We start from the raw sequence: 12,023 nt of genomic DNA on the forward strand, positions 1-12,023 counted from the left end.
TTGTGAGAGGGAAGGACCCCCAAGCCTCAAGTCTGGGAGATCTGCTGGGCCAGCCTGAAGGGTCCTGACCAGGGCCCAGGGCAGGGACGGCAGGGAAAGGATGAAGCTGGTCTGTCCTGGGACCATGTGAGTGAATCCATAAATTGTCCAGGAAAATGGAGACCCAGCCGGACCAGACTGACCACAGCCTCTGTGGTGGACTGGTCCCAGCCTCACAGCCTGCAGCAGATGCACCGCTCAATCTAGGGAGACTAAAGGGAAACAGGGAGTGGTCAGGAAAGAGGGAAGGGTCCTGCGAAGGGAGATGGAGGGGCAGAGAGGGAGGCTGGGGCAGGAGCAGTGCTCCTGGGTCCTGCTGGGCTCACATCTGGCAGGGAGGATGGGCGGGAGGAGGAGGGTGAAGCTGGCTCGAAGGGAGGCAGTGTGGGAGGTGGGCAGTCCTCTGAGCTAGTGTTCGGACCCATGCTTAAGGGTCTCCTGTGAGCCCAGCTCCCAGACAGCACCACTGACTGGGACAGGACCCAGCCGTGATGCTGGAAGGGGAGGGGAACTCCCAAGGCCACCACGGGTGTGGAGGAGGCCCCCCAGGGGAGACAGAACCCCACCCGAGGGCTGAGAATTTGGTGGGAGGTGGGGTCTGGTTGGTCACTGCCTAGTTGAGACCAATGCAGGACCTTCTGCCAAATTTGTGGTGGTGTCTTTTCCCGGCGTGCTCAGGTAGAGTTTCATGGGCATGGCTCTAAGGGAGGCCCCTGCCCTCGTGTCTCCATCCACCACCAACAAAGTTCAGCCTCCAGGCACCCAGCCCCAGGTGCAAGATCCTGAACGTTCTAGCTCTACATGTAGTCATGTAGGTCGGGGGTCTTCGCATGCTCCGCAGCAAGTACTGTGATGGATTCCAACGGGTCGTCTCAGAGCCTGTCTGAGTCGACTGACTTAGAGTCCCGCTGACTGTCACAGGAGCTCCACCCAGCTGGAGGCTCTTAGGTTGAGTCTGTAGGAAGCCTATGGTCTTGCATGTGAAGGAGGCTGGTGGACTATGGCCCCAGCACCCCTTCCTGCAGCCCCCTCCCACAGGCTACCTCCCTGCAGCCCTCCCTCCCGCAGACCAACCCCCCCTCCCCATGCTGTGCCATCCTTGCAAACATCACAGTTTTTTTTTTTTTTAAGATTTTATTTATTTATTTGGGAGAGAGAAAGAGGGCAGGAGCAGTAGGGGGAGGGGCAGGGGAGAAGCAGATACCCCGCTTGAGCAGGGAGCTGGATGTGGGGCTCGATTCCAGGACCCTGGGATCAGGACCTGAGCCAAAGGCAGACATTTAACCAACTGAGCCACCCAGGCGCCCCCACACTTTTTTTTTTTTTTTTTAGCTTCTAAATTCTAAGTGTGGTGGTTTTGTTTTTTTGTTTTGTTTTTTTGTTTTTTAGCTTCTAAGTTCTAAGTGTGGCTCTCTATCCCACAACACCAGCTCTCAAACTGTATTTCCATTCAAATGTACTGGTCTGATTATTCACTGAGCATCTAATACTTGCCAGGCAGTATTCTGTGTCAAGGAGAAGGGCCAGGTACTTCCAGGGCAGGAGGGAGGGATCTCTCTGAATGGGTTCTTGAGCAGATGAGCGAGGGTGCAGGCCAAGGAGGTCTGGAGTGGACTTCCTCTTCCAGGGTTGGGAACAGCTGTGCAAAGGGCCTGAGGTGGGAGCATGTGACAGGGTGAGCTGAGCCTGTGGCTGGAGCAGATGCTCTGAAATCACAGTAGCACTTTGGACTGTTCTCTGGGTGAAGCGGGGGCCAGCCTGAGGGGAGCATGCTGAGGCTCCACTTAGAGACGTGGAGCTGTGCCCAGAGAGGTAAGGCAGGGATACAGAGCCCCACAGTGTGGCCTCACCAGCAGCCACCAGCCTTTTGGGCTGCTCTCCTTGCACACTGAACCCCCACTGCCAGACAAGGCCTTGCCTCCAATCCAGCTAGAGCCCGAGAGTGGCTGGCTCCAGGCTCCCTGGCCCTACAAGAGACAGGGCAGCCGGAGAGAAGGGCCAGGGGGGGTCTGCACACTTCCCCACAGGACCCCTAAGCAGAAACCTGCAGTAGGAGTCCCCGAGCCACGCGGGAGGGGGGCAGCTCCAGATGGGAGAGACACTGCGCCAGGGGCCCAAGGAGGCCGAGAACCCCTGCCAGCAGCTTGTGAATACCACCCACGGGCAGACGCGGTCAGGCATGGACACCTCCCGTGGCAGGGTGCTGAACCTCCCTCTTAGAATGCCAGACGAGGGCGATTGCCCTACCTGCACCCCGCAGCCCCCTCTCCAGCCTCAGCATCCCGTGCCAGGCTCCTGTTAACTCAGGTCCCTGAGGGGGGCTCCTATTATTAGCTCCTCCAGCCTATGGGTCCCCTTCCAGCAGACGGTGAGGGCAACAGGCACCCATCTCTCCCAGTTCTGGACCAGCTTGACCGTGCACACACCAGGGTCCAGACCCTGGACAGGACTGAGAGGCATCCAGCAGCAAATGTGCCCCCCCCCCCACACATTCAAAGGGCCGGCAACCCAAACTCCAGCAGTCTCTGCCAGGAGAAAGTTCCCCAGGAAGCATGAGTCGGGGGAGAGCTGCCAGAGCACGGGTTGGCACATACCTTGGGTGGAGGCACGCCACCCTCAGCCTCTGCCTGCTGCCGCCCCCCACCCTACTCCCCCCCCAGGCTGGGGGGCGCCGCCACCCCAGGGCAGCGGCCAAGAGGAAGAGCCTCCCGGGTTCTCACCTGTGCAGGCCTTCCTTCTCTCTGGGCTCAGCAGGGGGCTGCGGGGACCCATGCTGGAAAGAGGCGCCTGAGTGACTGGCAGGGGTGGGTCACTGTCCGGCCACTTCACTCCCTGGCTCGCTTGGTCACTATTCGCAGGGCCTTCTGGACCTCCCTGGCCAGCCTGAGGTGGGGCAGCAGACACTGGGCCTGGGCAGTGCTGCACTTGGGACCTGGCCCTTTGCGGGGGAGGGGGGGGCACAGGCTCACACAGAGTGCCCATGTGGGAGGACATTTCACCAAGGCTGTGCCCCCCTCCACCTACCCACTGGCCCCTCTCCAGGACAGGGTCTGCCCAAGAAGCAGTGAGGCAATACTGGAGCAGGGAAAGAAAAAAACATTCTGGGCCGGGGGCCAGGGGTGGGGGGGTGGGGGTGCGGGGCTGACCCAGGAAATGAGCAGGTAGTTCACAAAACCCAAAGACCTGGGCAAGCCCGAGAAAGGGAAGCAGAAGCAGGGCTGTCTGAAGACACAAGTCCACCAGGCAGACACATACCTGGCCATTTCGCACACGGAGCGGGCCAGCCTAGCCTCCCTGCCTCGGTTTTTGGAAGGACCCCACAGATTATGTCATCAGGCATTGCACAAACTCCTGGCTTGCCATACATGTTCAGATACATTTTCTTGAGTCTCACGCCTGTTCTGTGGCAGTGACCTTGGGGACTTGTTGTGAGTTGGTTGTTCAAAATCACAAGAGCCCTCTGAATCAAAGGGTCCTGTCTTGAATGGGGCAGAGTCCACTTATGCTTTCACCCACAAATACTTGCTAAGCACCCACCACGAGACAGAAGTGGTCTGGGTGCTGGGCACTGTCCTCGAGGGCTGACCTGCTGGACGGAATCAACAAGCAAGTAGCCCATACCAAAACTGATGGGCACTGCCAAGATAAAATGTATGCCTCTTATGGGGACCAAAATTCATCCAAATCCCTTCTGGGCAGGTGAGCAAGGGGCTCCACTTGCCAAAGGAGCTTCACATTTCCCCCTTCCAGGCTAAGCCCAAAGCTTAGACTAAGATACCAACAAGGTGCTGCCTGGGGAAAGGATGAGGAAGCCCCACCCAGACACCCCCCTGCCTTCCAAAGGTAAGATCCAGAAAGGGTAACCAAGGACTGTGGCCTACCGCATGTCCCCGGGGACAGCAGGGCCATCACCCCTAGAAGATATCGCCGCTCCTTGGCTGGGGACCTCTTGGGACATGTGCAGAGCCTCACCTTCAGCCTCCAAGGAGAGAGCCCCCAAAGCCTTCCCAAGTTGATCCATCCCACATCATCAGGATGTTACAAAGAACCACTGGAACGTCTGACCCTGATCCCCAAACTGTGCAGACACACACACACTTCCGTGCATACTCATACACACCAACCACACACTCACGCACTCCCTTGCACACTCCCATGAACGCCTCATGAACCCCTAGGCCTTTCTCATGTGACTGGTCCATTACAATGGCCCCTCTTCCCATGCAGCTCCCTCCTGGCCACCCTGCCGTTCTGCCTCGACTCCCTCCCCCTTGCCTGGCCTCCCCAACTGTGATAGTTAAGAAGCCTCTCCCCCCACCCCCCCTCCCCCGCGCCCTCCACCACCTTCACCCACAGGTGCCACCAGAAAGCCTGAGAGAAAAGGTCAGGTGCCACAGCTCCCCACAGGAAGTGTGGCTGTGAACTGTGAAGTGCATTTCCAAAACAAGCAGGTGGCTGAGACTCAGCAAACTGCGCCAAAGTCTCTGCAGAAGGAGGGGAAACCACCAAATGAGAGGGGGATGGAAGGACCAGGCAGCCCGGCCTGCCGGCAAGCCCATTACCTCCCGCTCCCCTGGCTGCAGTTGGTCTCCCATCCTGGCCAATGAGAAGCAGGATGCAGGGGCGTGGGGTCCTGCCAGACCGCCCTCTCTGGCCAGAGCCGGGCCTCCCTGCCCAGAGTGGATGGTGCAGGTCCAGCCAGGGAATACCTATTGAGAGAACGCACGAAAGGCTTTGCTGTCAGGCTAAGGATGCTGGCTTTATCCTAGCAGGCTTCTAGGCTCTGCGCTGGGAGGGTCACATGAGGCCGGCTTTGTGAAAGGATCTTCTAGCAGCAGAGTGAGCTGGAGGCCTGGGAGCATCCTGGCTGAGTGTCGTGGCCCAGGTGGGGGCAGCCCCATAAGAGGCAACCCCTGCGCCCAGAGCGAAAAGGGATCCGGAACCAGCAAAGATGGACGTCTCGCTGGAGATCCCTGTGGCCCACAACCACTGCCCCCTGCGACCTTCCTCCCCCACCCACGGGAGGGCTAAGGCCTCGGCCCCGAGGCGAGGCCAGGAGCCTGGGACCCCGGGGGACCGCGGGGCAGAGGGGACGGCGAGCTAGAGGCAAGCTCCCGGCCTCCTCCCCGCCCCCAACCGGCCCCGGCCCCGGGGTCTGAAACGCTTCCACGGCACTCGGCAGAAGGGACGCGAGCCCTGCCCGAGCGCGGCCGGCTACCGGTGGGCCCCCGTCCCCGCCCCCACACGCTCGCCACACGTCGCCCGGCTGCCCCGCGATGACGCGCGCCCCGCGTGGGGACCAGAAGGACCGGCCGGACGGGCCGGCGACACCTCCCCGGGGCTGGGCTTGGGGGCCGAGGTGGGGGCCCGCCAGCCCCGCCCGGTCCGGGAACTCGGAGCCCGCCCCCGCCCCCGCGCCCAGGAAAGCCAACCCCGCGCCCGCCCGCGGGAGCCCCGACTCCGCCCCTGCTTCCTCCCCCGCCCGCGGGAGCGCCGACTCCGCCCCGCCCGCCCCTGCGCCCCGAGCTCGCCCCTGCGCCCCTCGCCAGCACGGGCGCCGACTCCGCCTGCGGTCCCCCGCCCGCCGCGGCTGCCGGCTGCCGGAGTCCCGGGGTGTCGTGCGCTTGGGCTCCAGACTTGGGTAGCTCGGCGAGGCCGTGGACCTGCGTCTGCCCCGCGTGAGTCGGCGGGGCCCGGACCGGGGCTGGGGGAGCGGGGACGACCCCTTTGGCCCCGGGCAGGACGGAGGCGGGGCGAGCAGGGTGCCGGGAAAGACGCGGGAGGGACTGGAGGAGGCTGGGAGTCCGGGCTTACGGGTGGGCTTGGCGCCTGGGGGCTGAGCCTCCACTCCCATCCCCCAGCCCTCCCAGCCCTTCCGAATATTTCCCGAGATCGGGGCTGGAGCGGGCGCAGACCAACACCAGGCGCCCTCCCTGGCTGGGTGGCCCAGAGCCGCGCAGGCTTGGGGCCCATCACCCGACTCTAGGTTCCCCTTCACCTCTCCCGTGGGGATTGGCGAGGGGCATCGTTGCTGATTTAAGAAGGGGCCTGGGATCTTGGCGGGGCAGCAGGATGGGAAGAATTGAGTGCCCTTCCTGGTGGACCACCCTGGGGACTGGAACCTACTCTGGGAAGGGGTGAAAGCTCCTTGTTTGCCAAAGATTATGCAAGCATATGAGGTGCCTAGGAGCCTCCACCCCCAGCGCCCCCCCCCCACTCCCTACCCCCCTACTGAGCCATCTGGCTCCTTCCGATCTTCGATCTTCGGGGACAAGGACTAGCTCCTACCTCTGTAGTGGCCCCCAGTCACTGGATGCCTGGCCTTGTCAGAAATCAGCCCTGCGAGCCTGGGGCAGGAGTGGGCAGTCTGGGTCCCAGATGGCACTGTCCCCGAGCCCCACTGGTTCCCCTCGGGGCCCCTTGGCCTGACCCTGCTCATGTCCATCCACTCCAGCCAGTGCCCCGACTCAGCCCAGTGGGGCCTGTTTGGTTGGGGGCCTGGCAGGGGACAGTGGGGACACGGGCTGTGATCGGCGGCTGTGCATTCCAGAGCTTCCTTGAGAACAGCTCAGTTTCTCCAGGCCCAAACCTCACTTTACAGAAGAGGAAACTAAGGCTCCTTTCTCCCTGAACTACCTGGATCTGGAGCTGGGCTCGGCCCTACTCTTGGGCATCTGCAGCTCCTATCCCCGACCCCAGGATGTCATCCCAGGCCTAGAACTGGGCCAGGGAAGCCTGTTGTCTCCCTGGCATTCTTCTTCCCAGTGCCTGGGACCTGCTCCCCAGGCCCAGAATGCCCTTCCCACACCCATGGCGTCCCCAGCCGAAGAAGGCACGAGACTGCTCCTCCCACATCATGCCTCCTGCCCAACAGGGAACCAGAACCCCAGCTGCTCCCCTCCTTGTGCTTTCTCCACCCACTGCCACTGGTCTCTGCCCAGGAGAGGGTCCTGGTGGAGGGCACCAGGCAGCCCCCATAGACTCCTATCTACCTAGCTGAGACTCGCTGAACCTCTTTTTCAGGCACGAGATGGGGGAATAGCAGATATTTATAGGTTCGCTGTCGTCAGCTTTGAATAACATAGGGAGAAACATAGAAAACTGCTGGAGGTGGGCGCTCGGCACCCAGCCCAGCCCGAGTCCCTCATGTCAGGAATGGAGCTGGCTCATGGAAAGTCCTGGATGCAGGCCAGCTAATATTCCTGGCCACTCTCCCCCCACCCCCAGCACCACCAGCAGGGGCCACTCTCTTGGCCTCCCTTTCTGTGTGATCCTGAGATCTTTCATGAGCTCCCTCATCTGGCCCCAGCAGCAAGCACCACAGGCTGGGGGACGGGTCTCAACTAGAAGGAGTGGGCACACTGAGGGGTAGGTGGGAATGGGGCAGGAAGACCCTCCGTGTGCTGGCTGTGCTTCTGCCAGGGATAGGCGCCCCCCTCCCGCCTGCCCCTCCGTCTATCAAATGGGGGCAGCGCAGCTCCCAGGGCCTGAGGCTCTGGCCCCTCCTCCCAGTGGGCAGCCCGGTCCCTCACCGAGTTGTTCTCTAAGCAGGAGCAGTATCTTTGGCTTTGTGAGGCCCCAGACCGGACACCGGTCTCCTCCAGAATGAAGGTCTTCCTGCCCATGCTGCTGGCTGCCCTCCTGAGTGTGGAGCAAGGTGAGATGCCCCTTGGGGCCCCGGGCCGTTGGCTGAGCTGTGCTTTCCTCCTGGACTCCCCCGAGCGGTGCCCAGGGGCCCTTCAGGCCTGTTCCTGCCTGACCTGCTGTGGCCGGCCGAACGGTCCTCTCCCCCAGCAAAGCAGGTCCCTGCTCCTTGCTGCTCCCCCGGAGGCCTGAGTTCTGACCCTGACACACTTACTACTGTGCTTTGGGACGTCCCTGGAGCTCCTCCTGCAGGGCCAAGGTCTGGAGTGTGATGATTGCTCGAATAACATCGGCAAATGATTGGGAGGTGGTTAGGTGTTGGCTCGGGACTGGCAGGGGACACCGCTGGAAGGCATCCCAGGGCCCAAGACAGGTCTCACCTGCAGCGTCTCCCCTTCTTCTGCAGCCCACTCCCTGGTGTGCTTCTCGTGCACGAACCAGAACAGTAACTTCTACTGCCTGAAGCCGACCATCTGCGCGGACTCCGACAGCTACTGCGTCACGGTGTCCGCCTCTGCCGGACTCGGTGAGTGCTGGCCGCCGCCCCTCCCCGCGCGGCCGCCCCCCCCCCGCCCCCCCTCACCGCCTTGCTGTCCTGTGCAGGGAAACTGGTGGACTTCGGCCACACCCTGAACAAGGGCTGCTCCCCGATCTGCCCCAGCCCCAGCATCAACCTGGGCGTGGCGTCCGTCGGCACCTATTGCTGCCAGAGCTTCCTATGCAACCTCAGCACCGCCGGCCGGGGATTGCGGGCCAGCGGCGCAGTGCTGGGCCTCGGGCTCCTGCTCAGCCTGCTGTCCGCCCTGCAGCGGCTCGGGCCCTGACCGCTGGGGCCCGGCAGCTGGCCCAGACACCCCCAGCTCAGGAAGGAAGGCCCGCGCCCCCCACCCCCCGCCCCGCCAGCCCCCGAAACGATGTGGAAGCCTCTTCCTCTGACTCTTCACCCTGCTCGATCCCAGCGCTCTCCGCCGTCGGTGCCCACGGTCAGGCCTGCCCCTTGCGCCCCCATCTGCCCTCCGAGGCGGCCCCTAACCTCACTTCTCGGGCGGGGATGTGACCTCCTCAGGTTGGAAGGGCTGAGGGCCCGGAGTCAGAACTGAGTCCTGGGGACACCCTGGGAGGGGCACGTGCGCCCCAGGCTCTGCTCCGTCTGTGCCCAGGTGGGGTGGGAGATGTGCTTTGTGCCGCTGCATCCCAGGGGGACCAGCGTGCTGTTGTCAGAGGGGAGTGCGTTCTCTCAGCTGTGTGGACGGGTGTGTGCGTGCGTGCGCCCCCGTGCGTGCGTGCAGTGTGAGGCCCTGCCAGAGCCGGGCCGTGACGGGGGGACAGAGACCCGAGTCCGACGTTAGCGGTGGCTGAGCCACCCGAGCCCCAACAACAAAGCTGCTTCTCTCTCGCCTTTCTGCGTCCCACGTTCACCCACTTTAACGGTGGCCTTTTGGAAGAAGATGGGCTTCCAGTGCGTCTGGGTTTAGGCCGCTGGACCCAGGAATCAGCCCCCGCCCCCCAGCTGCGGCACCACCCCCCTCCACCCCCACATTGGAGTCGGCCTGCTGCTTTGGTGCCTCAAATAAACACATTCTCCACCTTTCACACTCTGGCTGTGGCTGCATGTTTGGGAGTCCCCCTCCCAGCAGGGGCCTAACGTGGGGGGTCCCCCTGTGGTACAGCCCCACCCTGAGGCCCATATCGGGGAGAGGGCTTCCCCGAGTCCACAGCTCGCTGCCCTAAGGCCTAGAAGGGGACCTCCCTAACCCTAACCCGCATCCTGCACTCTTTCCCATGCCAGACCAGGCCGGGCCACGTGGGAAGTTCGTCCTCAGGCAGGACAAAGGCCGGACAGGGCAGGACCGGGAGCAGGGAGGGCGGCCAGTCTGCTTCTGGGAGGGAGGCAGCACCCTCCAGAGGGAGGAATGGGTTTGGACAGGGAGAAGGCGAGGAGCCTGCAGGAGCATGCACGTGGGACGGGCACCAGCGCCCGGCTCTCTGGGATTTGAGAATGGGATGCTGGGGGCCGTCGGGCCGAGGTGGGCACAGGAAACCCTGGTTGGGCAGGCAGGGGCCCGGTGAGCGGGTGAGTGAGACCCCTGCCCTGAGCCCACTTCTGCTCTGCAAGCCACGTTGTGTCTGTGGTGACCAGGGAAGCCATCTGCAGGGGCCGCTGCCGGGGAAGGCTCTGTGTTCGCAGCCCAGGACTTCTCTGATCCCGCTGGGGGCGTGGCGGAGGCCGTGGCACATCGGGGCGCTCTGGGAAGGTGGGACGGGTTGGCGTCCACTTCATGCTGGCAGGCCGCGTCTGAGGTCCCAGAGGGGGCCCCGAAGGACCCGCCGAGAGGGTCCATGGCTTCATGCAGGCTAGAAATGAGATGGGAGCCAGGAGGAAGTGAGAGCAAAGTTTACTGACGAGCGCAAGGGCTAGAGTATAGTGGATGGAGCGTCTGGGAGACTCCCTGTCCCTTCGGGTTGGGGGTTCCTATTAGAAAGGGTCCGGGCTACTGTTCCTTCAGGAATCCAGGGTAGAGTCCCATCAAAGGTGAGTGTCAGGTGAACAGTGGGTGTTAGTCCGAGACTCGCTGAGGGTGGGGGTGTTGATGCCAGCATCGGCCCAGGTTTGTTGGAGGCTCGTGTCCTGGGACGTGTTTGGGATCCCATTCTTCCAGGTGTTACCAGGTGTTTGGGGCCTAGGAGGAACTCGGAACGGTGAATTGTCTTGCCTCCCCCTGGAGCAGAAAACAAGCTCTGGTTTGCACAGACGCAAGCGGAACTACAGGGCATGAATCACTGTGACCAAGGGGAGAAATAGCAGGACAGAGACTTTGCGAAATGCAGTCCCTTCAGCTTCCCTGCCCCCCACACGCCCGCACACCCAGGTTGTCCTGGGCTGGCCAGAAGCTCCGGTGTGCCTGTGTCCAGCGACCACAGAACAGGGTGTCCAGCAGGGTGGGACAGTGGTCAGTGTGGGGCTCAGGATCCTGGCCCATCTCCAGGGAATCCCTGAGATCAGGCATGGGCACGGGAGCATGGAAATGTCATTGTCACGGCCACCAAAGGGGGACAGCCCACCAATACACAGAGCCAGGTGACAGCGCAGTGATTGCGCCCAAGGAAGGGACGGCCCCCAAATAAGCGGGGCAGGAGGGATCTGCCCCAGTAGGGTGATAAGAGGAAGGAGACCCAGGCCCAACCAGTTCCTTGTAGAAGGATCCAGAAGCACATCAGAGCAGCCTGATTGAGATTCAGTGGGCAGTGAGCATGTGATTCGCCTGAATGGGTCAGGCCAGCATTAAAAACAAAAGAAGGGGCACCTGGCTGGCTCTGTGGAGTGATCTTAGAGTTGGAAGTTCGAGCCCCAGTTGGGTGTAGAGATCACTTAAAAAAGATTTTTTTTTTTAAAGAAAAAGAATTCAAGGAGCTAGAAATCAGAATGTCCCCCAGATACACTGGCAGGTGTTGTCACAGACGATTCCCCTCGGGGCCCTGAGTCCCCGGGTAGAATGCATTAACCGTGCTGTTCACTCAGCATAGATCAAGCGAGCGCGCTAGCATGGCTCAGACTGGCGAGGTGAGACCCGTGGGCCGCGGTGGGTTGGGCAGAGGAAGTTGCACAAGTGGGCCTGAAACTTGAGAGCCCTGGTCAGGTACTTGGGCTCGGCGCTGGGGCAGTGGCAGGATAGCCGTGCACCCCATGCTCCCTTCCTGCTAGCAGTCTCTTAGGCTTGCATCTCTAGCGCCTACCGTTTCCCGGGGGCTCTTCATCTCTTACTACCCTTCCTACATCTGCACTCAGAGATGGTAATGCTTGTCCGTTTTCAGAAGCCCCCCTGAGGCTGGGGGCATGAAGCCACTGGCACGACGGGGTGGGTGGCCCTCGGGCTCTGCACCCCCTCTGCTCTGGGTGGGAGGGCAGGTCCTTAAGGGCTGGGCTCCCAGGCTGGTGGCCTCCCCGGTTCCTGCTTCCCCTCTGGGGAGGGGAGAGGCTGGGGGCTGGGCGGGAGCAGCAGGAGGTGGGGTGGGGCTGGGTGAGAAGGGGCGGAGGGGTGGGAGGAGGAGCCCAGAGCTCTAAGTTTCCATTTCCCGCAGCCGGAAGGAAGGCAGGTAGGGCGGGGAGGGGCGGGGAGGGGCGGGGAGGGGCGGGCCGAAGGAGCCCCAGACTCTCGCCCTGCCCTGGCAACCTGCCAGGCTGCAGTAAGGGGCCAGGCGCACAGTCGTCAGGAGCCCAGACTCCCTGACCTCAGCGTCAGGTGCCCGGGTGACACCCCACCCCCCATCTCAGTAGCCAAAGTCAGCTCTGTGTTCTGGCCTCGGTTTGCGAGTCCCCGCAGGGAGGGGATCTCTCTCTG

The 12,023-nt window shown here is 62.4% G+C and overlaps 1 protein-coding gene across 2 annotated transcripts; it reads left to right on the forward strand.

Annotated features, from left to right (window-relative positions):
- The first annotated feature begins 5,507 nt into the window (after positions 1-5,507).
- On the forward strand, positions 5,508-9,276 carry LY6E (lymphocyte antigen 6 family member E). Of its 2 annotated transcripts, none has more exons than XM_045895808.3 (4): positions 5,508-5,717; positions 7,588-7,696; positions 8,090-8,209; positions 8,287-9,276. In XM_045895808.3, the coding sequence occupies exons 2-4, from the start codon at positions 7,645-7,647 to the stop codon at positions 8,505-8,507; spliced, it is 393 nt and encodes a 130-aa protein (XP_045751764.1). In that variant the 5' UTR covers positions 5,508-5,717; positions 7,588-7,644; the 3' UTR covers positions 8,508-9,276. The 2 variants fall into 2 exon arrangements, with proteins under 2 accessions (XP_045751764.1, XP_045751763.1); XM_045895807.3 differs by having other exon boundaries at positions 5,510-5,717; positions 7,591-7,696.
- Positions 9,277-12,023: the final 2,747 nt, after the last annotated feature.

This window comes from Mirounga angustirostris, unplaced genomic scaffold, assembly GCF_029215605.1.
Source record: "Mirounga angustirostris isolate CCGP_5_RB_7025 unplaced genomic scaffold, mMirAng1.0.hap1 SCAF_4, whole genome shotgun sequence".
NCBI lineage: Eukaryota > Metazoa > Chordata > Mammalia > Carnivora > Phocidae > Mirounga > Mirounga angustirostris.

Excerpts from the sequence above, each read along its gene's own strand:
- LY6E (XM_045895808.3), top strand. The coding sequence starts at position 7,645 with ATGAAGGTCTTCCTGCCCATGCTGCTGGCTGCCCTCCTGAGTGTGGAG. Across the intron at positions 7,697-8,089 it reads CCTCCTGAGTGTGGAGCAAG|CCCACTCCCTGGTGTGCTTC; the intron begins GTGAGATGCCCC and ends CTTCTTCTGCAG. Across the intron at positions 8,210-8,286 it reads GTCCGCCTCTGCCGGACTCG|GGAAACTGGTGGACTTCGGC; the intron begins GTGAGTGCTGGC and ends TGTCCTGTGCAG.